At 45.0% G+C, this 21,492-nt stretch overlaps 6 protein-coding genes across 6 annotated transcripts; 3 read left to right on the top strand and 3 right to left on the bottom strand.

Annotated features, from left to right (window-relative positions):
• Nucleotides 1–115: 115 nt before the first annotated feature.
• LAJ45_02404 (uncharacterized protein) lies at nt 116–1,973 on the bottom strand (the record flags this gene model as incomplete). Its single annotated transcript, XM_046111995.1, has 2 exons — nt 116–219; nt 350–1,973. The coding sequence occupies 2 exons, from the start codon at nt 1,971–1,973 to the stop codon at nt 116–118; spliced, it is 1,728 nt and encodes a 575-aa protein (XP_045974895.1).
• Nucleotides 1,974–5,175: 3,202 nt separating this feature from the next.
• On the top strand, nt 5,176–6,020 carry LAJ45_02403 (uncharacterized protein; the record flags this gene model as incomplete). The annotated part of the gene is made up of 2 exons (XM_046111994.1): nt 5,176–5,416; nt 5,500–6,020. The coding sequence occupies 2 exons, from the start codon at nt 5,176–5,178 to the stop codon at nt 6,018–6,020; spliced, it is 762 nt and encodes a 253-aa protein (XP_045974894.1).
• Nucleotides 6,021–7,208: 1,188 nt separating this feature from the next.
• LAJ45_02402 (uncharacterized protein) lies at nt 7,209–11,285 on the bottom strand (the record flags this gene model as incomplete). The annotated part of the gene is made up of 10 exons (XM_046111993.1): nt 7,209–7,374; nt 7,432–8,101; nt 8,154–8,304; nt 8,355–8,873; nt 8,947–9,045; nt 9,099–9,462; nt 9,544–9,665; nt 9,725–10,479; nt 10,551–10,707; nt 10,767–11,285. The coding sequence occupies 10 exons, from the start codon at nt 11,283–11,285 to the stop codon at nt 7,209–7,211; spliced, it is 3,522 nt and encodes a 1,173-aa protein (XP_045974893.1).
• Nucleotides 11,286–13,124: 1,839 nt separating this feature from the next.
• LAJ45_02401 (uncharacterized protein) lies at nt 13,125–14,437 on the top strand (the record flags this gene model as incomplete). Its single annotated transcript, XM_046111992.1, has 3 exons — nt 13,125–13,581; nt 13,647–14,057; nt 14,115–14,437. 3 exons carry the CDS (start codon nt 13,125–13,127, stop codon nt 14,435–14,437), a joined length of 1,191 nt encoding a protein of 396 aa, XP_045974892.1.
• Nucleotides 14,438–15,324: 887 nt separating this feature from the next.
• Nucleotides 15,325–18,856, bottom strand: LAJ45_02400 (uncharacterized protein; the record flags this gene model as incomplete). The annotated part of the gene is made up of 9 exons (XM_046111991.1): nt 15,325–15,381; nt 15,447–15,472; nt 15,538–17,222; nt 17,277–17,332; nt 17,816–17,861; nt 17,921–17,945; nt 18,001–18,180; nt 18,251–18,381; nt 18,429–18,856. 9 exons carry the CDS (start codon nt 18,854–18,856, stop codon nt 15,325–15,327), a joined length of 2,634 nt encoding a protein of 877 aa, XP_045974891.1.
• Nucleotides 18,857–19,588: 732 nt separating this feature from the next.
• Nucleotides 19,589–20,701, top strand: LAJ45_02399 (uncharacterized protein; the record flags this gene model as incomplete). The annotated part of the gene is made up of 3 exons (XM_046111990.1): nt 19,589–20,477; nt 20,536–20,587; nt 20,653–20,701. 3 exons carry the CDS (start codon nt 19,589–19,591, stop codon nt 20,699–20,701), a joined length of 990 nt encoding a protein of 329 aa, XP_045974890.1.
• Between the last annotated feature and the right edge of the window lie 791 nt (nt 20,702–21,492).

Below are 21,492 nucleotides of genomic sequence, written 5' to 3'. Positions count from 1 at the left end.
AAAAGGTTTCTTTTGTTGGATATTATCACATAACTACCAACCTTATCTACCATAAAAATAAACCAGAAACCAGCTGATACACCGTTCCTCCTCAATATCCAAAAAAGTACTTACCTTACTCCACTATTTTACACAGCCCTAGGCCTTCGGCCTTCATTTTTTGGTGAGCTTTTTTCATAATTTCAATGCATAATGGTGACCGAGCTTTTGATGCCGTACCTGCGTAGATTCAGCTCCTTAAGAACAATCCATTGGGGCCAACGGTAGGTTGGCAGTCCAGTTTTGGGGTATGTCACAATACCACGCTGTAATTAAGAAAGAATGGTCTAGTAAAATGGCAGCTACTAACCGTGTCCTTTCTGAAGTTGCATTCTCCTCAATGCAAAAGCCTTGTCCGCCCATCCAACACCACCACCTTCTCGTTCTAAAACTTCGCCCACACTCATCTCTCCATCGCCACATTTTCGACCAATAAGACCTATATTTCGGGTGCTGGGAATTCTCATGACCTCCCTTTCAACAACATAGCCGACATCTTGTGCAATGGTTGCAGTCCACTCTACCAGTGATGCATACTCGCTGCTTATTGTCCCTATTCTTGTGCCAAGTTTATCAACGTTTTCTACTGCTCTAGTCTTGATCACGGTGGACTTATGGCGGTGTTTGTCCCCTGAAAGATCATGGGAGCAGCAAGGAATAATTAGAAATGGAGAGTTTGATGCTTTTGCGAGAAGAGGTGTCCATCCAGTTAGCTCGTCGGCATGGTTAGAAATGATGAATGTCCCCTCCTGGAAGCGTCCATCATGAATTCCTGCCATAATCCCTCCTTCCAACTGAAGGTTCTCTTCCGCAGCAATCCTCAACTGCTTGATACCCTCCGCCTCGGCCTCTGCCAGGGCCGCCGCCTTTATCATCTCATCGCCCAGCACCCATGGGATTAGGACCTTTTCAGAAAGACACTCCTGCGTCTCCCTCTCAAAAATCTTCCATGTCATCCTCCTCCTCGCATCAAACCCATACCCTTTGTAACCCTCTCTCAACAATATATCTACCAGGACTCCATTCCCACACCCAATATCTACAAATCCTGGAAATTCTCCCTTACCGGATCTATACATGTCCTCCCAGAGCTCGATAAGAAACGCTGCAATTAGTATATCCTCAAAGACGTGCTTCTTAGGATCCGTTTTCTCAACCCACGAATCCATTAATCTTTTAGCATGTCGCACCCGAAGCTTCAGATACGTATCCTGAGACCGTTCTCTGGGGACCACGAGGTCGTGATGCACCTTCTTTTCATACCCGCGGATGCTGCCGTTACCAACTTTGATGATGCGGTCCATTAGTCGAAGAGCAGTTCTTTCGAGGCGGGTTGTCATGCCTGGGCTCTCAATAGTTGAGGGCGTGAAGAGAAGATAGTGAATTGAGATCTTTTGGATACTTTCCAGTTCCTCAATCGGGCCCGGGGTCTCTTCGTAGAGAAATGCGACGCCTTTAACGGCCGGGAGATAGTACGGCAGTTCCTCTGTGGATGCTGCATGGGCAATGTAGACCACTAGGGTCTTGAGATTCCCCAAAACTCTATCCTCTACTCTCTCCTCAAAGAATAGACAGGTCTGGTTGGTTGCTTTGTCCCGCTGTGGATTCCGCGGAATGAATCGCCGCACCACGGTCCGACTACGCACAAATCCCCGCATCTCGAACTCTGGCGCCAAGACATAGGTGCGTTCTTCTTCCTTAAGCAAGGAGCAGCAAGAGAGCTCCTCAGAAATATCATCGGAGCGACTATCGAGGAGAATATCTGCTCGCAGTATCCAGGAAGTGTTGTAGTTTGGGTTTAGAACCATTTCTTGCATTGTATCGAGGAAGGTTTGGGAGTGGAAGGGGCATGGCCGTTCGTGGACTTGGATCCAGCCCTGGTCTCTGTTAAAATATTGGAGTTTTGAAGTGGTGGGGGAGGCGGGTTCGTGCATGCTTGATGAGTATGCTGATATACGGGTATTATCTAGAAACAGAAGCTGAGGTTGAGGTTGGCCAATGATGTGGAGGTACAGCTGCTGTGTTTCTGGTGCGCACGTGACTTGGTCTGCGATTTGATCTTTCTGTATATAAGCATGCTTTTGAGTAGTTTATATTAATCTTAAATACTTAAGAGAATTGCTTTCTATTTTATCTAGTATCTTCATAGATTTTATAAGAGGTGTGTTGAACGAGTGAGTCATGAAGTATCACTCGCTACCTATTTTGGTCAAGTGTGGTGAATATAAATTGGTATTGTTGTAGACTTTCGAGGTCCAAGCTCCAACTAACACCTCAAACAGTGTATTTATCTGTTCCTTAGGAAGTGCTCGATTGAGACATGCGCACCAGAGATAAAAAATATCGGATACTTCATCCACGGATCCGTTAGTTTATATATTCAGGCGTAGGATAGGTGAGAGCTTACATCTACCATAGCAAACTTGAAGTTAGATATAGATATATAACCCTGCTGATAAGCCAGCTATTTTAAGAACACAAACATTTCTATCTTCTAGCCAGACCCACAATGAATCTACCGTTTCTACAGCCTGAGAAAATTATTCCTGGCAGTTAGGCCCAAATAGTGCCTATCAGGTTAACCACGCAAACTGGGCTCGGTTAGTGGTTCGATAGGACTATGCCTAGAAATACAGTGCTTTCTGGTGATTAGTAGTTGGCTATTCTTGTGTTCAACCCGGCCCTGCGGGGAGCTGGAGTGACGAGCTACTCTCGATAGTTCCGGCTAGTGAGGCGTAGCTATAGCTACATGTAGTTGGGAGGTCTAAAGACTTATAGGAATGAGCCTGAGCCTGATAGTTACCCTATCTACATGCAGGGACCAACGACCGTCGATATCGATAAAATTACTATAGCAGGCTCCATCCGCCCCAGATTCACCCAAGGGGGAACATTTTATGATATGGAGGGGGAGGTAAGGTATAAGTGACTAAATGAGTAGCTTGTCGATGAAAAAAAAGCAGGTGGGCTACGTCTCGTTTCAATCTCTCGGTTAATTTGACGTTGTTGTTTTATTTATTGTGGCTTTTCTACTTGTATAACCTAGGCGTGCTCTGGGGAGGCGTCTTGAAACCTAGTTATAAAACTGCTGTTGCTGTGGTAATGTGCTCGCTCTTGTCGACCAGAGTACCTAGCCTCGTGGATCGGATGTGTCGGTGCTTCTTGTAGCTAGCTTGTTGGCTACATCCTAGGCCTCTAGCACATGATGTTTTCTCCACGTGGCCACTCTAATGCGTGGTATTGAGAGCTTTTTTTAGGCCTTTCTCACCGAAGATCTAGAACAGTACTGAGACTGAGACTGATAGACACGTTTTAGGATATGGGATATCGCAGTGACGACGAGTGGTCCGGGTAGAGAGTGGTACTGGCGTTACGATCACTTTGAAAATATGTTCGTGCACGTAATGGGCTTTGACTGAAACTCATACAACAAAAATGAGTGTCATAGGCATACCGTGAATGCTGGTATAATGTAATACACATACATACATACATGGCCTGCTCGAGAATATGGGTTTGGTGGGGTACTTTGGGGTAGGTTTGGCTATAACTCGAAGAGTGTTTTCATTTATTCTCCAAATTTAAAGACCCTATACGCACTAGATTTGTGGGAGGGGTGACTCGCCTCTAACGGCTCCCTCTGGAGGAAAACTGAAAGGAAAAAAAGAGTGAGTGCTCCATGAATGTACGTAATATTAGGCGCATTATAATCATAGTAACGGGGCTTGGAGGAATATATGCTATGTAGAATTACGGATGAGCTTAAACCTTAAATCTTAAACCTAATCCTATCTAGCTATATCCGGCCGGGCTTGTAGCTACGAAACGTTAAAGGGACCGAGGGCAGGAACAATGGCGTATCTGAGGATAAGGTGATTGGGGTACGATAATGTCATTGAATGAATGTGGTCTTGGGGTTGTTGGTTATGTGGGTGGGGTTTGGATGGGAAGGTGGGGCATGCATTCAGGTAACGAGGGAAAAGGGTCGGGGTGAAGATCAAGAGTGAATGAATGCCAGGTGGCCCTAATTTTATATCAACCATAGAGATTGGTGGGGTAGGACGCTTGTTTAAATTAACGGTATGTATGTACTTTGTACTAGTATATATATACGTATTTCACGCCGCCATCCTGGGATATTTACATTTGTAGATAGAGAAATACCTCGTTCGATCAGGGGAAGCCCAGAACCTTCGAACAGATATATCATAGTTTAACAGGTAATGATAATTTACGTAGTATGCTTTGATTTCCCTTTTACCGTCCTCCACTCAGAAGGCAGTAGTACTAGCCGGAAAAGGAGTATCTTCAAGTTTAAGAGTGCTAAGTATTGATCATGATCATACTCTTATCATCAATCAAGTTCAGCCTTGCATTGTTATCGCCCTTAGGCTTATTTCTCTTTATGAGACGTGATTTGCAAACCGCTTCAAAATCCAGTAACTACTAGCTAGTATTTAGTGATTTGGATATAAGAGACTGTGCATATGCACAGCATAATAGTTTTTAGGACTGGAAATGCTTCTTTTTCGCTTAGCTCTCAAAGCTTATTTTACCCGACACATAAGTGATGAAAATAGGGTACATATTACAAGCCTCGGCAACTTGTGGACATGATAGGCTTTGCGATCACCATTTCCCCAAGCAGCCACCGAAAACGATTCATAAATCGCAAACCATACCTGAAGGGGCGAGCTAGATATATTGGCTTCTTCTCTAATCAAAGGATAGGTAGTAATTTGCCACAGATGTTCTGATTTCGGGCAGCATTTTCGCCCACCATTGATATTTGTTGCAATTGCACTTGCTATATCCCTGACCAAAGAAAGACTTGGGAGTGACTCTTCATGATCGCCCATTTAATCTATGTGCAATCTAATTGGTAATGATCACCAACAAAAGCGCCACAATAGGACACTCAGAGTGATAGTTCATGATCTCTAAATATAACACCCTTGGCGGGCCGGGCCAGCCGAGTTCCGTCAATGCACAGCCTCACTCGTGTTTCAACTACCTACATAGCTGGCGTTTCTTACTGTATTATTCACCTTTCCCTTCTCTTCCTCTCCATCTTTCTCTCGCTACAATCACCTTCGTTTCCCACTAGAAAAACCACCACCAGAACAAATCTTCAAAATGGCCGACGCCAAAGCAGCACCTCGCGATACCAAGGTCGACCCGATGGTTACGGAACCACCATCATACACAGATGCCACCAGTGCAACCTCATCGTCAACCCCGTACGGTGATGGAAACGTCTTTACAGACCTCCCCCGTCCTACGATGAACTACTCGGCAGCTCGCCGTGAGCCTTACCAGCCCCGCAAGAAGGGCTGGAGCTACGGCTTCTTTGACTGTCTCCGTGACCCTGTCTCCAGTACGTTTACTCCCAAGATAGCTCCTATAAGCTTCCCAAAGCTCTTAGTACCTGTGTTCAAGTTACTAATCACTTATGAACAGCTGCCAAAGCCGTGTTCTGCCCCTGTGTCTCCTACGCCCAAACCCGCCACCGTCTCCACTCCCCCAACACTCCCACTCCAGTGTTCTCCGCTCCTTGCCTCGGCTACTGTTTGGTTGCCTCTGCTATCCCCGGGGCTGAATTCATCTTTGGCTTCCTTCAGCGTGGTGATATCCGTAACCGCCTCGCGATCGATCACACACTTCCTATCGGAGCCGTGGCGGCTAATCCCACGCCCACTGGGCAGGGAATTAGACTCCCTAGTAGCGAGTTCCAGGATGACGCCCCACAGGTGAAGGTGTTTGAGACACTAGAATCTGCTGGAGGGTTTATGGACGACGTCTTGAGGCACTTCTTCTGTACATGCTGCTCGCTGGCACAGGAGGACAGAGAGGTGAGAAGATGGGAGCAGGTTGTGGCGATGGGAGAGGGGCTGGAGGAGGCTCCAGTGAGAAGAGACGTCGAGGGCGAGGATGGTGAAACAGAGGAGGCCGAGAGGCTTTTGGGAGACGAGAGGGCCTAGATCCTCTCTCCCATTAGATATATAGATGTTTTTTTTTACCACTCTTCTCTTGGTTGCTAATCTTCTTTGCCTTTGGTCCCTGGTTTCCTGGTTTCCTATCCTTTTTCTATTTTTTTTTCTTTCTTTCTTCTCATTCGGATGGAATAGGGAATCGAAGTTTCATATTATAAATTCAAAATTTATAAAACATCTCTCGCATATCTAAACGTTATCGTATCCTCGTGTCTTAAAGATGTAGATCACATCAAACAAGGGCACGGATCTTCTTAATCAGTAGTGAGACGTCTCGAATCTTGCCCCACTAAACGTGAATCCCCCCTGACTAAGGACTGAGATGAAGGCTTCTTGGCCGTCTCACGAGGTTTCGTTTTCATAACCTCTCCTAATTCACCCTCCAACCCAAAACAGTCGAAGGTTTCTTCAACAGAGAGGGTTGTGCGTAAGCACGCGCGTACGTACATGACTCATAGAGCATTGTGCGACCAAGAGAAATTAAGCTTAAGTTGTCATTGGTGCCCTTAAAATAGCTGTCATTGGAGGGGAAACACCTGATGCTACAGCGTGCGTGGGGCGGCGGTGAGTGACGCGATATGAAGGGGGATTGTAACTAGAAGCGATGGCGCAAGCGTGGGATGGGGAGGGTGTAACGTTTATGCGACGCCCTCTCGTTTCTCAACTCATGGGTGTGTGTGATACCTACTACATATGTACTTTCATCGGCGTAGGTGCACTCTCTCACAATCTTTATATTTACCTCATTTCATAGGAAGATATCTTTCGTCCCTGATCATTGGCCTACATGTTCGAGCCATTTCTGAGCCTTCGGTGAGTCTCGGGTTTCAACGAGCCGGGCCAGCTCATAGACCGCAATAGGCCGCCGCCGCCATCGATGGAAGTGACTACATGTAGTCTAAACATAACTCTTGGTTGGGGTTAAAATAACCTACAAATATGAGATACTTGTAGCGAGTAATAATAACAAAAAGATTCATCAAACAAGATGTCATTTAAGAGATATAACAAAACCTGGAGACCCAACCCAAAAAACAGCTCTTCTACATATAACTACATATGTAGATATATGAAGCAGAGAAAAAACGAGGAAAAAAAACTTCAATACGCCCCCCAAAAAGAATTACATAGAATATAGTTGATGCCAACAAACGTATCTCATCACGCATAGCATTTTTAAAACAATGCACCACGCGCTTTGAGTGCCTGACCTATCTTCAGATATTTGGTGTTATCAAGAACAGACCCTGCATCGATCCAGTCTCCAGAGTTGATACAGTGGATTTTCATGCGTGGATGATACATCAGATCTGGTAGTAACTTGGGCGTAATTAAGAAATACCTATATGTCTGTCAGTAGTTCATCCTACTAAAAAGAGACAAGCATAAAGCAACATACTGTGATGTGTACTCTTGGCATGCGATGTTGACCATTCGGTGATGCACAAGCCTCTCGTTTCTTGGATCCATCCCTTGGTTGATTTCGTCAACCACGCGGAATGGGGACCTCGCAAGTGACTGCAAAGCCATGAGATAAAATACAGTGGATACAGCCCTCTCGCCTCCAGATTGCCGTTGGTTATTCAAAATTTGAAGTCTCTCGTTCGCTCTGAACTTAACGAGAATATGAACCGCCCACTTGTCAAAATCCTCCTCTTTATGCACCTTTACCTCTCCGGCACATCCGATCTTCTCAAAGCTCTTCGTGAACGCTGTACTGATCTTAGCAACCAGTATATCAATTTTTGGCTCCCAAGCTTCCCGTAGCTCCTGGATCGCATCTTGTAGTTCTTGTAATTTCCTTTCTGTTTTTGCGATCTTTTCTGTCAGAGCTGTGATCTTGGCCTGCCGATCCTCATATTGTTTGATAGCATTCGGGTTCCCTTCGTGAAGGAGGGAGAGCCTGGCTGTCTCAATCTCGATGTCATGGTCAATATCTTCGCCAGACTTAGTTTCAGGGAATCCCGTAATTATTTGCTTCTCCGCCTCAGTGAACTCGTGAAACAATCTCTTGCACTTGGCTTTCATAGACTTGGCCTCTGCAAGGAGAGCCCTCGATGTTCTTTCAACTTGGCTTATAGTTAGCAATGTAGATCGGGTGTATACTATGGCGAGTCTTACGCTCAGAAACTTCCTGCTTCTTGTTCTCCAACCTTGTCTTGGTTTCCTCAATTCTTTTCTCCAATATATCTACATCCGACTGTGCTTCAGCCAATCGAAGTTGGGCTTCCATCAAATCCTGATGCAAATCCACCAGTTCTTTGATTATACGCTGTTATCAATTAGTCAAGACTCCGACTAGAAGGGGAAAGAGCTTATTACTCCGTATTGTAAGGCATCTTTTGCTTTCTTGACAGCTAGTTCAACGAGCTTGTTTGACAACTCCCTGATTCTCTCTTTGTATTCCTCACTTCCAACAGACTTTAGCTTCAAGTCCTCCTCCAATGGCCCTAGTGTTGCTTTCATCTTGTTGAACTTTGCTACTTCCTGCTGTCTCGAAGTCTTTTCCCCTTCGATATCTTTCGCTTCCTTCTTGAGAGTTTCGTGCATTGCCTTGATCTCACGATGCTCTCTCTCTTTAGCAATTTTTTCCTCCTCGACACTTGCAAGTTCCTCCTCAAGCTCAGAGATTTTTCGCTCTATCTCGATTTTCAAGGATTGGTCTACTTGTTGCGTTTTGAATACTGTAGCGGGTCTGATATCTCCTAAACGTATTGAACTGGCATTGTATTCTCTCCTGCGAATGATTCTGTAACTTGTCCGGCCAGCTATCCATTGTACGATGTTTGTCTCTTCCATTTGTTTATTTTGGGCGGGAGTGAAATCCTTGAGGGAAATGGGCTTATATCCAATCAGAAAAAAGTCCAATAAAACGACTTTGAGCTATCAAGAATGCCACGTGAAATATTCCTACCGTGCGATGAATTCCAGCCTCATTACAGAGCATATTCAGTACTGGCTCTGGTCCCTCCATATAATCCAGTGCGTACCCGTCAAACCCGTATCTAGCCAACTATAAATTCGTCAACATCTGCACCAAACATAGCAGTTGGAATACAATATCACCTCTTCCGCCTTAATCGGTCCTCCTGGCTGGTGAGCTAATGTTGGTGCCCTGCTTGTTGAATAGTCTCTGATAGTCACATCGGCAAGACCCATCCCTTTGCCAAAGCAAGCATTCACGAATTTTAAGTAGTCGGCCCTCGTTTGACAAACAAACGACTTCTTGTCGTTAATACCTATCAAGGTCTCCACAACATCGGCATATTTGGGATCCTTGATACTACATGTCAATACTGGAGGTCCGAAAATCTCAGCCTCAAATTCATCCTTATGAGACTTGTAATAATGCCAAGCTCGAAAAGTGTCAGGGCTCATGTTTCTCAACAATCTCTCGCGTTGACCAGTTGCAGTCTCGAGATCTTCGAGTCTGGAGACTCAAGTTAACTAATGCCCGACCAAAAAAGGAAAAGGGAAAGGAAAAAGGGAAAGGGAAAATCGGGAGGCTTACTCTGTCTGTGCACGGGTGATTTGAGTTTTGATACGATTAGCTTGATCGATTTTTGGCATGATTTCGGATTTCTTCTCCTCGGCCTGCGTCCAGCACTGTCGTATATCTCGTCGTTTCTCGGCCTACAGTTATCTAGACGTTAAAAATTACATAAAAAACCGAGGATTAAGAGAAGACATACCAGTCGTTGATTAAACTCATGCAGGTTAATTTCGGGAGGTTCGTTTTCAAGTGATTTTTTTACTTTTTCTATCCTCGCCTTCAATTTAGAAACGGCCTCTCTCCGGCCCTTTTCAGCATCCCGCTCGGCTTCTCTCTTGTCCCCAATCTTTTTCTTCTCGTCATCATATTTGGCAAGAACTCTATCCTTGAATCTGGTCATCTCTTCCTCTTTTTTTTCAACGAGAGTCTTTCTCTCCCTAACGCATCCGTCCAGCAAATCTCTGTAACGTTTTTTAATCTTTGGCGCATCTGTCATCGGCTGTACCTGATTCTTCAGCTCTTCCAATTCTCCCTGAGACTTTCTGAATGCTTCCTTCGCCTCGTTGGACTTTTTACGAGCCGCAGTATAGGCAATGAAGGGTCTCGCCTTTTCCAGGAGTTCTATTTTTTGCATTACTTCCTGCCGCTCTCGAAGTCTCTCAACATCCTGCTGAAGCGCAGCTTGGCGGTCCTCCATTGATTTGAGCGTCGCACGATCTGATTCAAAATCGTTTGAGATTTCCTTCAACCTTTTCCCCAACTTTTTCAAGTTCTCATGGTTCTCGAGGACCTTTGGAGGAGCTGCAGCACGTTGTGTCTCTCTCATGAGATCTATTGGGTTAAGCCCAGCAAACTCAACAACTCTGTCCTGTGGAAGGAATTGACAGAGATTGTCAATTTGTATGCTGTAAGATCTTGTGAATTTGAGCAATTTCCCATTGCTGATTGGTTTGCCTATAGTGGAAGAAAACCGGATTAATCGATTCAAGTAGACGAAAAAAGGTATGGTTTTGTGTGAATCGTACCATCTAGAGTAAAGCTTGAGGCGTTGCCTTCCCGAATAATTCTTCTTACTATTATTGGATTTCTGGAACCTCGTTGACCTTGAAGCTCAATCTCAATTCTTGCTTCTTGGGCTCCATGTTTGACAAATTCTGAGATATCTTTTGCTCTGCCCAGGTGCTGGTTCAACCAGTGATACATTAGATGATATTCATGAAGCTAAGACGTCTGAAACTCACCCCTGGACCCCATCCAAGACCAAGGCAAACAGCACAAACAATCGTACTCTTCCCTGTTCCATTTGGACCAATGACCATGTTAAGATTCGGACCTGGAAATACTTCTACTTGTGAATAAGTAACAAAATTGTTGACCTTGATCCGTACGATACTCCCAGGCTGGAAAGGCTGTTCGTTGGGGCCTAGCTCTAAGCCCTCTCTCCCTAGAACTTCTTCCTCATCCTCAACCTCCGGATCGGCTGGGGGAAGAATACTGCCAAGTTCCACCTTCACTGTCCCATCCTCATCCATTTCCAAGTCCTCCTCTTCATCCTCCTCATCATCATCGTTCTCTTCTTCATCATCCTGGCCGTCCTCGTTCTCTCCGTTGTCATTATGGTGGCGGTTGTCATCCGACGATATAGTTCCCCGGCGGGCGCGTTTTCGGCCTACGATGCTAGAAGCGATAGAGATGTCATCCTTATCGTCTTCGTCCGACAGGAACTCATAGGCCGAGCGCTTCGATGTAGCAATAGGCATGTCAGGTACAGGCGATTTTTTTATCCAGGATGCGTAAAGATGAGAGTTGTAGACGAGAATCCGATGAAAGAAAGAAATTGTGGAGGAGTCGCGTCACTGCGCGTATAATGCCCCACACTAACCGTGTCGTTGGGATTGATAGGCCATTCAATACTACTAACTACATGTAGTTAGTAATCGTGAAATCACATGATTTCTCTATTAGCGCTCAAATGTGCATGCATTTACTCTACATCCTATTCCAGCTTCACACTCTCATAGCAACGACTAATACCTTACATACAGTACCTGTATATTCATTCAATCATCAGAAGCTCCACACGCCACAATCAAGTTGAATTATTATATCCGCTCTTGAGAATAGCACAGGCACCGACCATACTAAAGGTTCAAACAAGATGAACCATGCATAAAGGCATCGGAGCAGCTCGATAACAGCAGGCCGACCTCCGAGCCCAGTCAAATTATTATGGTAGTTCCTTCTGGCCCTTTGATTTGTTTACGATAAACACAACAGTTTCAACACATGGAAATACTAGTAATTCTCGATAGACTTGCCCATCCGAGTTCATCGAAAATGAATACTCACCAAACAATACGGGGTCATTATCGCCCTGAAATCCAACATAGGGCACTCCGGGACACAACCGAAAAAGCAAGCAATCTCAGACGCCATAACGTTAATTTAAAGGAGTAGGGTGTTGGTCGGCAATCAACTACATATACATTTAAACCGACATTACCGAATCTTATGGTGTCAATAAAGCACTCCTCGTGAAAGTGATGTTTGATATCGTGAGTTGAGACAAGCCTTGGCTAATATAACAAGCATTTTGGCATTTTTGGCAGGAGCTTAACCGGGCGCTTCGAAACAATAACCGTGAGAGCGCTTGAAAGTCACCCTTAACCCCTACCCCCACTCAGAGTCTTTGAGACAGTGGAGAACACAACTCCTAACGGAGTTCGGGTCGGATCATCGCTCTGCAGATCCATTCAGAGTTCAAGCAACTCCCCACATGTTGTCTCTGTGATATCAACCTCGCTACTCGGATGGCAGCCCTGGGATTGCTTGCCGCCTGGGGTTTTCTGCGAAATTTCTTTTATGATAGGTCTAGGCAGACTGCGGCTCTTCCTACTTTAATTATCTCGAAGTGGCAAGTCTACGGGACATTCGTATTGGCCAGATGTAAAGCCACTGCTTCATCGTGAGTATTCTCAAACTCCGCCGCAACCCAAACATACACACACACAGGCTCTTGTCGCAAGTACCATAATATTATATCGCGCCTGTTATAACTTATCCGCCCTCTTTAATTGCCACTGTGCAGATTGTATTTACATATCACCTCCGTCTTGCCAAGTATTTTACCTTCACAACCCAAACATCCACCTTGCTTTTCTAAAACTCGCCCACTAAATTTTCAAAGCTCTGCTTCTGCAGCTGCTTCACAACCTCACATTGCTATGTTTATTTCGCTTGGCTTGCTTGGCCTCTTGGCTATGGTTCTGATATATTCCACCCTCAAATGCGGCACTCTTCACAATCTTTCTTCTGTACACAATACTCTGCAACTTACCGTCTACTGGTGGTATTCTTTTTTCAGTTTCCTTTTGTTCTCTCTCTTTTAGTCCTATTTCATTCTTCAAACCGGCTGAGCCGATCTTTTATACTCAACCAGTTTTTTCGTTATCGCAAAAGATAGGAGAAATATCTTTCGTTAGACAGCAGCGCTGGTCTTTTCCCATTTTTCACCCTCGAAGCTAAAAGTCCTGCCCTCACTCGCTCCGGTAGCAAGTTTCGCAACCAAAAAAACTCACAACACCTATAAAATCGTCAAAATGTACATCAAACAGATCTTCCTAATCGCCTCGGCGTTAAGCTCGCAACTCGTGTCTGCAAATTGTATCCACGGTACATCATTCCACAAACGCGAGGAACTTCCAGGCGGGAAAGTTGCAGTTTCCAACTTTGGATACACCGGGCTTGTAGGCCCCTTGGGGTGGGCGGGGATTGCAGCTGAGAACTCGGCTTGCGTAACTTCGACCGTCCAATCTCCAATCAATATTGACGATACGATATCATTAGCAACAGAGGCCCCTGTGATTACAATTGCTTCAGTCGAGGCGGCAGAGTTTGAAAACTTAGGGACCACAATTGAGGTAGTTGTTAATGGCACTACAACCTTTGCTGGGAAGGAATTTTCTCTTAAACAGTTCCATTTCCATACACCAAGCGAGCACAGAATCGCCGAGGAGTATTTTCCATTGGAGATTCACATGGTGCATGAAGCAGCTGGTAAGTTCAATCTTCCTTTCTCTTGATACCTAGTCCCTGGTAGATATGTTCTAATATCACTATAGATGGCTCTGGCGGAATTGCAGTACTAGCAGTAACCTTCCAGCTCACAGAAGATGGCACAACGACTGAGCTTCTGACAGCCGTCACCGAGAAGATTGCCGAAATTGCTGTTCCTGGTAGCATTACAGAAACTGGACCCCTCGACTTCGCGCCTCTCATTGACCACCTCCAAACCACACCTTTGTTCCAATACACTGGTTCCCTCACCACTCCCCCGTGTGCTGAAGGGTTGACATTCTTGGTCACTGAGCAAGCCCTACCATTGGACGTCAAGACATTCAATGCTATCAAGAGCGTTGTTAAGTTCAACGCTCGCTATACCCAAAATACTCTCGGGCAGGAGAACTTGGTCGCTGTTGGATCCACCCTTCTCGGTGGTGTCGCTGCTCCAGTTGGGAGTGCTCCAGCTGAATGTGAGTTATTTAAAAACACCCCCCATAGGTAATACCTCGGTACTAATATTTTGAAAGCCGTTGCTGTCACTGAAGATACCGCTACGACAACTTCTGCTGCTGCATCTGCCGCTACCTCATGCACTACCACCGCCACGGCTGAGGCTTCTGTCTCCGCCTCTGCCTCGGCCTCTGCTACCACTTCTGCCACCGCTTCTGCCGCAGTTTCTGCTTCTGCACCTGCTTCTGCTTCTGCTTCTAATACCGCTACTGCTACTGCGGAGGCATCATCTGTTGCCGCGAGCGGGAGTTCTTCTGCGGCTGCAACTGCTACTGGAGATGTGGTCGAGGAGCTTGTTTGTCTCTTTGGGTCCTGTAACGCTCGCACTGCTTCCTCGTAGACTCGAGCTTTTCCTTCGGTCAGATATGAGTTACTTGGTGGGCTTGGCATTCTGGATGTGCCAAAAAAGAGAAAAATATGTCCCTAGTAATTAATGACACTGCTTATGTTACATCGCTGTTTTGTGTTGTGTGGGTGTATGTGGAGAAAGGGGGGGTGATAGGGTGGGACGGTTATTCACATGTAAATGTATAATAACAGAGGTACATACATCTACATGTATGTATGCTGTATTAGGTGGTATGGCCGTACTAGTATGGTGCGCGGTGGAAAGGGGTAAATACATGTAATTTTTGTTGGCTGTTGGATTACAAATATATAAACCAAAAAATCTGTTAACAGTGCACGAGAAGCCTAATGCCTGCCCAATGATATAAAAACCTCCTGGTTTATCTATAATTACATGTATGCTCTTCAAACCCCATTTTATTATTTAGAATGGAATAAGCACACGGCCCGCCAAGCCTCACATAATCTCACTCGAACATAATCGTAGATCATGTGATCTAACCCGATATGGTTAAGCAGCCTATGGTAGATATCTAGATACATGAATCATTACCTCATTCAGCAATTTAAAAGGTCCATCTTTTCTATGCCGATTGTCTAAACTAAAGTGATGAGGTCTAGAGATTATAGAATTCAATAACGATAGAAGTGTGAATGCCCGCCACTTCAAACTAATAACTAACACCAAAGGCTGCTCTTTATCTCTTTATCGTGGATATACTCACGTTAATTAAAAAGCCAAAACCTTGCGTGGGACTTTGATGTAATAGAAGACATGAATAGTCTTGAAACGATTTAGCAGTAAATACAAGTATCTATATTTCATATAAATAAGGAAGATTGAAAGATTAGAAATGCCAAAAAATCATGTCAGTTTCATTACTTTATGACCCCCATTCTGTATGCGTACATGATATCTAGGCTACCAAAAGAATCCTATCAAGACGTATGAGCATGAAAGTTCGAAATAGGTAATACTCCATTGGGAGTCAAGTACATACCAAAATTGTCCTCAACCTTCTTTCATCTCCACATCCACATTTTCAGGATTGCCAGTAATACTTATAGGATTACCAGGGTTTTTGGGATTACCAGGATTTTCAGGATTTAAATTTCCTCTTAATACCTGGACTAGTCTTTCACGATTTATGGCCTCTTTAATCTCTTCCTCGGCACCATTACCCTTGAGGACCATTGCCAACTGGTCGCGCCTAGCGATCTCAGCAACCTCTAGCGCTGTCCTATTATTCGCATCCAAGACTGAGATATCTACATGCCCCTCTCCAATGAGGTACATGGCTATCGTTCGTTGCCCGTAGATTGCTGCCCGATGAAGTGCAGAATCTCCAGCACTGGTCTTGCCGTGGATGTCGGCACCGTGTTCAACTAATACCTCCAAAGTAGATTTATGACCTCGAGCCGCCGCGATGTGAAGTGCCGTTTGCCCGCTCTTGTCAAAGAGTGAAAGATCATAAACTCCGTTCTCAAGGAGAACCCGGACCACATTGTGGTGTCCATCATGTGACGCCAAGTGAATGATAGATCGACAATTAACATCAAGGAGACTGGTGTCAGCGCCTTTCTCGAGTAAGATTTTTACTATTCCCTCATGTCCTCCGGAAGCCGCCTCCATTAAGGGGTTATGTCCACGTTCGTCAATGACCGTAAAATCAATGCCGCGTTCGAGTAATATTTTTACGATCCCCTCGTGGCCCCCCAAAGCTGCCTTGTGAAGGCAATTCTTACCAGTGACATCAACAGTTTTTACTTCGGCCCCTTTCTCTAGTAATAGATTGACCATTCTTTCATTGCCTATATCGCAGGCTCTTTGCAGTGCCGTTTGGTCTTTATCGTCAGCCCTCAGAACATCAACACCCTTCTCCAATAAATAGCAGAACACGTTCTCATTTCCCGCCAAAACCGCTTCGTGGATTACAGTCTGGCCCCAGGAATCGCGCTCCAAGAGATCTGCACCATTTTTTATTAAGTGCTTAATCGCCAAAAAGTGTCCCAAAATGACTGCGACGTGTAGTGCAGGTTTCGTTGGAAAGTCAGGATATTCGAGGGGCTCCGAAGGGAATTCCGGAATGAGAATATCACCCCGCATTTTCGCATTGCAAAACGAGGCCGCCTGTAGATATGAATAAATATTTACTGGCATACCAAGGAATCTGAGAACCAATTGAAGGGTGATCTCTTCCGGGCAGAGTTTAAGATGGTATTGTATTTGGGTCACCACATAACTCAAGAAAGGCTGTTCTTTGAGACGGGCCGGCAGTTCATCATTGGTAATTTTGATAGAGAGAGATTCGAACCCAAGGTAAGTCATCAAAGCCACAGTGACAGTCTCGTCTAAAAGCTCTGGAACAGTGCTTGGGCTATTGGCTAAGAAATGGTTTACGCTCTCATGAGAGAGGCGAATAGTTCCACTTTGCTCATCAATTGAAACAAGACTACCGCAGACATCGAACAACGTGGTCCTGTCTGGCAAGTCTAGCTCGTCAAGTCTTTCTCGCCTTGCCTCAATAGAAACGGCTACTTGGATTTCGTCAACTGTAAGTGTCCGCCTTGTTTTAGCGAGCCAAACAAGGACCTTCACGGCCAAGTCAGAGCAGTTCTTAGGTTGTCGTCGTAGATTTTCTATGGCCCTTATAAAAGTTGGTTCCAATGGGCCTTCTCTATCGATAATCCCTTTTAGTTTTGTGAGGGCCTGTAGGATTTGTTTCGCCGTAGTCTGTTGACAGATATACTCTAGGTGGAAACGGACAAGTAGAATCCTAAAGAAATCAGGAAATGGATTAAAACTAGGGCCCGGATTAATTTCAACTCACATTTCCCCGGCACACATGGCAAGAGCCTCAATGATTTTCTCCTTAGATTTGCCCTGCTGGACAAGGCGTTTGGCTCGCGGGGTGCCGTCAATCCTCTCCGAGATGTATTTTTTGATATCATCTTGATCAACTCGGAGCTCAATTCTTGCTGCCTCCGCTTCGTTCATAGAGGCTTCGATATCGGTCGAGTGCTCGTCCTTTCGGCTTGCAAACCAAAATCGGACGCCATATTTTGATATCCGATGACATAGGTCAAGGAACTTCTTTCGCTTCCCTAAATCCTTAATCTCATCCAACCCATCCATCACGAAATATACTCGATCGAATGACTCAAAGGTAGATAACAATGCAGTAAAGATTTCCTCATATGTAGGCCTCTCACGAGTAGGAGTCAATCTGTCGTGCAGTTCTTGAATTTCAATTGGTAGACCAAGAGTTTGGCTACCAAGTTGCTTGGTGAGGCTTGCAATGATATGTTCGGGTTCTTGCCTGTTTTGCTCTCTGTAATCGAAATAGATATAAGCTAGCCCGTAGTTAACCGTTTCCGCCAATGGTCCAGATGGAAAATAGTCGACAACGACAGAACTAGAGAGCAAGCTAATTCAGCGATAGGCATATCATATATATAGAACGGCGCTGAATACCTCAAATATGTCTTTCCGGCACCAGCTTCAGAGATGACTTTTATTAGTACTGGAATTTCCTGACCGGTGGGAAGACATACGGATTCCATAGCCCCATAGGAATAGAGAAGCAGGATCATGATGCAAAAGCCATTCCCGAAATTCAGGTCTTTCTGTAAGCCATGAACCAGTTTCCCTTTGCCTCCGATTACTAATTTCATTATGCCTGGCCTCAGGGTCTTCCGGGTATAGCCAATTGAGTACATTCTCTCGCTTTTCCTCTAGTAATTGAGCAAATTAGCTCAAATAAGTGAATATGAGATCTTCTAATTTGTGTTTTTTATAACTCACCCATTCGGAGAGCCTCCTCCCTCTTGTACCAATTTACCACAACTGGATGATCTAGGGGGAGCTTGTGAACTTCAAGATCCTCGTCCTCAGTATACTTCTTCACCAGTCCGACCAAATCACCCGCAATACGTCTTGGTTACAGTTAGAACAATCTTTAAAGACCGACTGATTTACTCACTCGGATTCAGGTTGCAAAGAAAGTTCAAAGATTTCCTTTAGTGCTTTGACACGCTTAATGTATTCTTTCGTCGGCTCTTCTTCAAGAGGCCACTCAAGATTATCTTCCATGACTGATTGAAGTCCCTCTCCATTCTTGGGTTCTAATTCCGACTGTAGTATCTCCAACTCCCGTGCACATCCTTGAAGAGGCCCTCTTTCCTCGTTTAATGAATGTATGACTTCAGAGGTTGGTTCCTTATCAGTGTGATCTTGTATGGCGATAAGTACTTTACTGAGAGCGGCAAGCTCATCAACAAGCTCCCGAAGGTACTTGGGAGCACGATCCACTCCACCGATATAGCCATAGCCCAGGGAGGTAACCTTTCCCGCAAGCTGGATGACCCCGATAATAGTCACAGCAATGCTATACTTAGGCATGTCAGGCATGCTGATGGAAGTTCTGCTAGATATAATATAGAAAGCCGACGAGAATACCGACAATATTTGTCAAAAACGGGATGGGATACGTGGAAGAACAACGTGCGCGGGAATTGGAACGCTTATAAAGAGATTCAAAAAGGTTACCGGGATAACTGTAAAAGACAAATGAGTCCCAGAGCCCCAAGGATACATTCACTTATGCAGTTAAATATTTTTTCTCAGCCTTGCCTGACAGCCTTGCTCACAAAGTGTGCGGGGAAGCTCAGTGTTACCCCACCAGGCGCCTACCCTATGGAAGGTCCATCTTCGAATGTGATGCTCTTCGCCCAGGTCAAACCCTTTGGTCTGTATGTATGTACCTGCTGTTTGTAAAGTAAAAGGCAGTTTCAACTCTTTAAAGGCACTTGGGACGGGAACTCTGATATAGGACATGGCCGATCAAGTGACCAAACTGAGATATAAGTTATGCGCGCTCAGGCCTTGGCACAGCGCTTAATGATTACTACATAGCGTAGAATTACACGCCACGCACTCATTAGCATCACGTGTGAATGTGCATCCATGCTAACTTTGCTAAGCTCGAGAGGCGATAGGTCGAGAGCTTCATAGCTCGATAGCCTGATTGATAGCTCGATTATCGTCGGGATGACCTGGCAACCCATAAGCTTGTAAATATAACAACGACCTTTTACCTCTTACATAGCTTTCACAGCGTATACCCATATACCAAACTCCTCAATGCCTCTCCTTAACCTTCCAACAGAGCTTATCCTCGAGATTTCAAAGGACCTCGAAACAAAGGATCTCTATTCTCTCCTCAGGGCCAATCGCTATCTATCAGTATTGCTATCCCCAAGCCTGCTTAAGCATGCAATTCAAACGGATAGGCACTTTGTCACGGCTCTCTTCTTTGCGGCAGCCAACAAAAACGAAAAGATGATTCGCCTCCTACTCGAGGAATGCGAAGTCAGCATCATGATCGGAAAAGCCCCAACCCTTTACTCAAGTATCTGCCTGGGCTGTCGCTCGCACAAGGCGGTTGAGTATTTGATAGAGAATGGGGCCAATAGCATTATCCAAGACCTCCTTCGCGGGGGTACGGCACTCCATTGGGCCGCGGAGTTGGGCCATAAAGCGATATTCGAAAGTCTACTTAAGAAGGGAGCAAGCACTGAGATACATGACTTGGAGGGTGGATCTGTTCTTAGTTGGGCAGCTTACGGAGGGAGTAGTACGATAGTTCGCTTGCTGTTCGAGCATGGTGTTGATATCAATGATGGCAGTTCTGTTGGAGCTATTCACATAGCCGCCGCCGAGGGCCACAAAGAGCTCGTTAAGCTCTTTCTAGATAATGGAGCCGCTATCGATGTTCAAAACAACCTTGAAGAGACACCGCTTCTCGTGGCGGTGTCTGCAAACGAGCAGGAGGTAGTCAAATCGCTTTTGATGAGAGGGGCAAACATCAACACAATGGACAACATGCGAAATTCTGTCCTACACCGGGCGGCGCTTCTCGACGATGATACCATGACAATATTGCTACTTGAGGGCGGCGCGTTTCCTTTCTTCCAAAACTTGTTATTTCAGATGCCGATCGATATTGCAAAAGAACGCGGGTTCTCGGCGGGTGTGAGAGCTTTGGAATATACAGGTTTCGCAACACTCACGAACAGTATGGCGTACAGCGAACTCGTGGATCTGTCTTTTTGAGTGTAGAAAGCAAGCACTCGGGTTGAGGTAATGGCTCAGACAATTTACAGGTTCTGCTGATTCTGAATAACTTTTTAACTTTTGATGACTAGTTGGATGTGTACTCCATACGCCGTTCTTCTATGGGAAATGTTCTTATGATAATGATTATTTATGAATTGGAAACTTTGTATGAGTGTCATATTCACAAAAGTGTTATCATGCGCTCAAGCTGAAGTGCTTTTTCAATACAAGTAATGAAAATTCATTCCGCGAAACACTCCCAAATCATAAAGTTGCTAACGTGCGTCGGCGAAGCTCCCCCTGCAATTACATCCCTATGTACTCTGAACTGTTGACTTGGCAATGCCGATGGCTTTATGTCCCAGAGAAATCTTTATTCTGTGCAAACTCGTATTTATATGAACGACTATCAAAGCCCGTAAATATGGGATGAGGAATATCTATTCTTGAACTCTAGGATATGAGAATGCACGATTGCAACATAATGAATCACTACTACGTACCCTCCCTATTTTTGCAACTTCTGCAACCTAACACCGCATCCTGGTTTGAACAAACTCTAGCGGTTATGTTTCAACATCGCGCAGGAAATTGCACTTCCTCCTCAGCCTCACAAGCTCACAATCGGCAGGAAACCCCTAAAGCTGTTGATCGAATCATTTGCATTGGATCCTGCTCTTATATGTGAGCTGGATTTCTACCAATGCAATGATAATAAGGAGCTATCTATCTATCGGGCTGCGCAAACCTCGCGCAGATTCCATGCGCACCAAATAAAGAGAAAATTGGACTCTACAGAGCGGACATGAACTGTCATAGTTGATCACTCGTGATCGTTTCCTTAGAATTCCTTCAACTTGCAGTACCGGATTCCTCTCAAACTTGAAAAGCTCCAATCAACTAGCTATGTAGTACTTGATACCTGATCA

The sequence above is a fragment of the Morchella importuna genome (assembly GCF_003444635.1).
Source record: "Morchella importuna strain M04M26 chromosome Unknown Morimp01GS004, whole genome shotgun sequence".
NCBI classification, from domain to species: domain Eukaryota; kingdom Fungi; phylum Ascomycota; class Pezizomycetes; order Pezizales; family Morchellaceae; genus Morchella; species Morchella importuna.
This window is presented reverse-complemented; position numbering and strand designations above follow the sequence as displayed.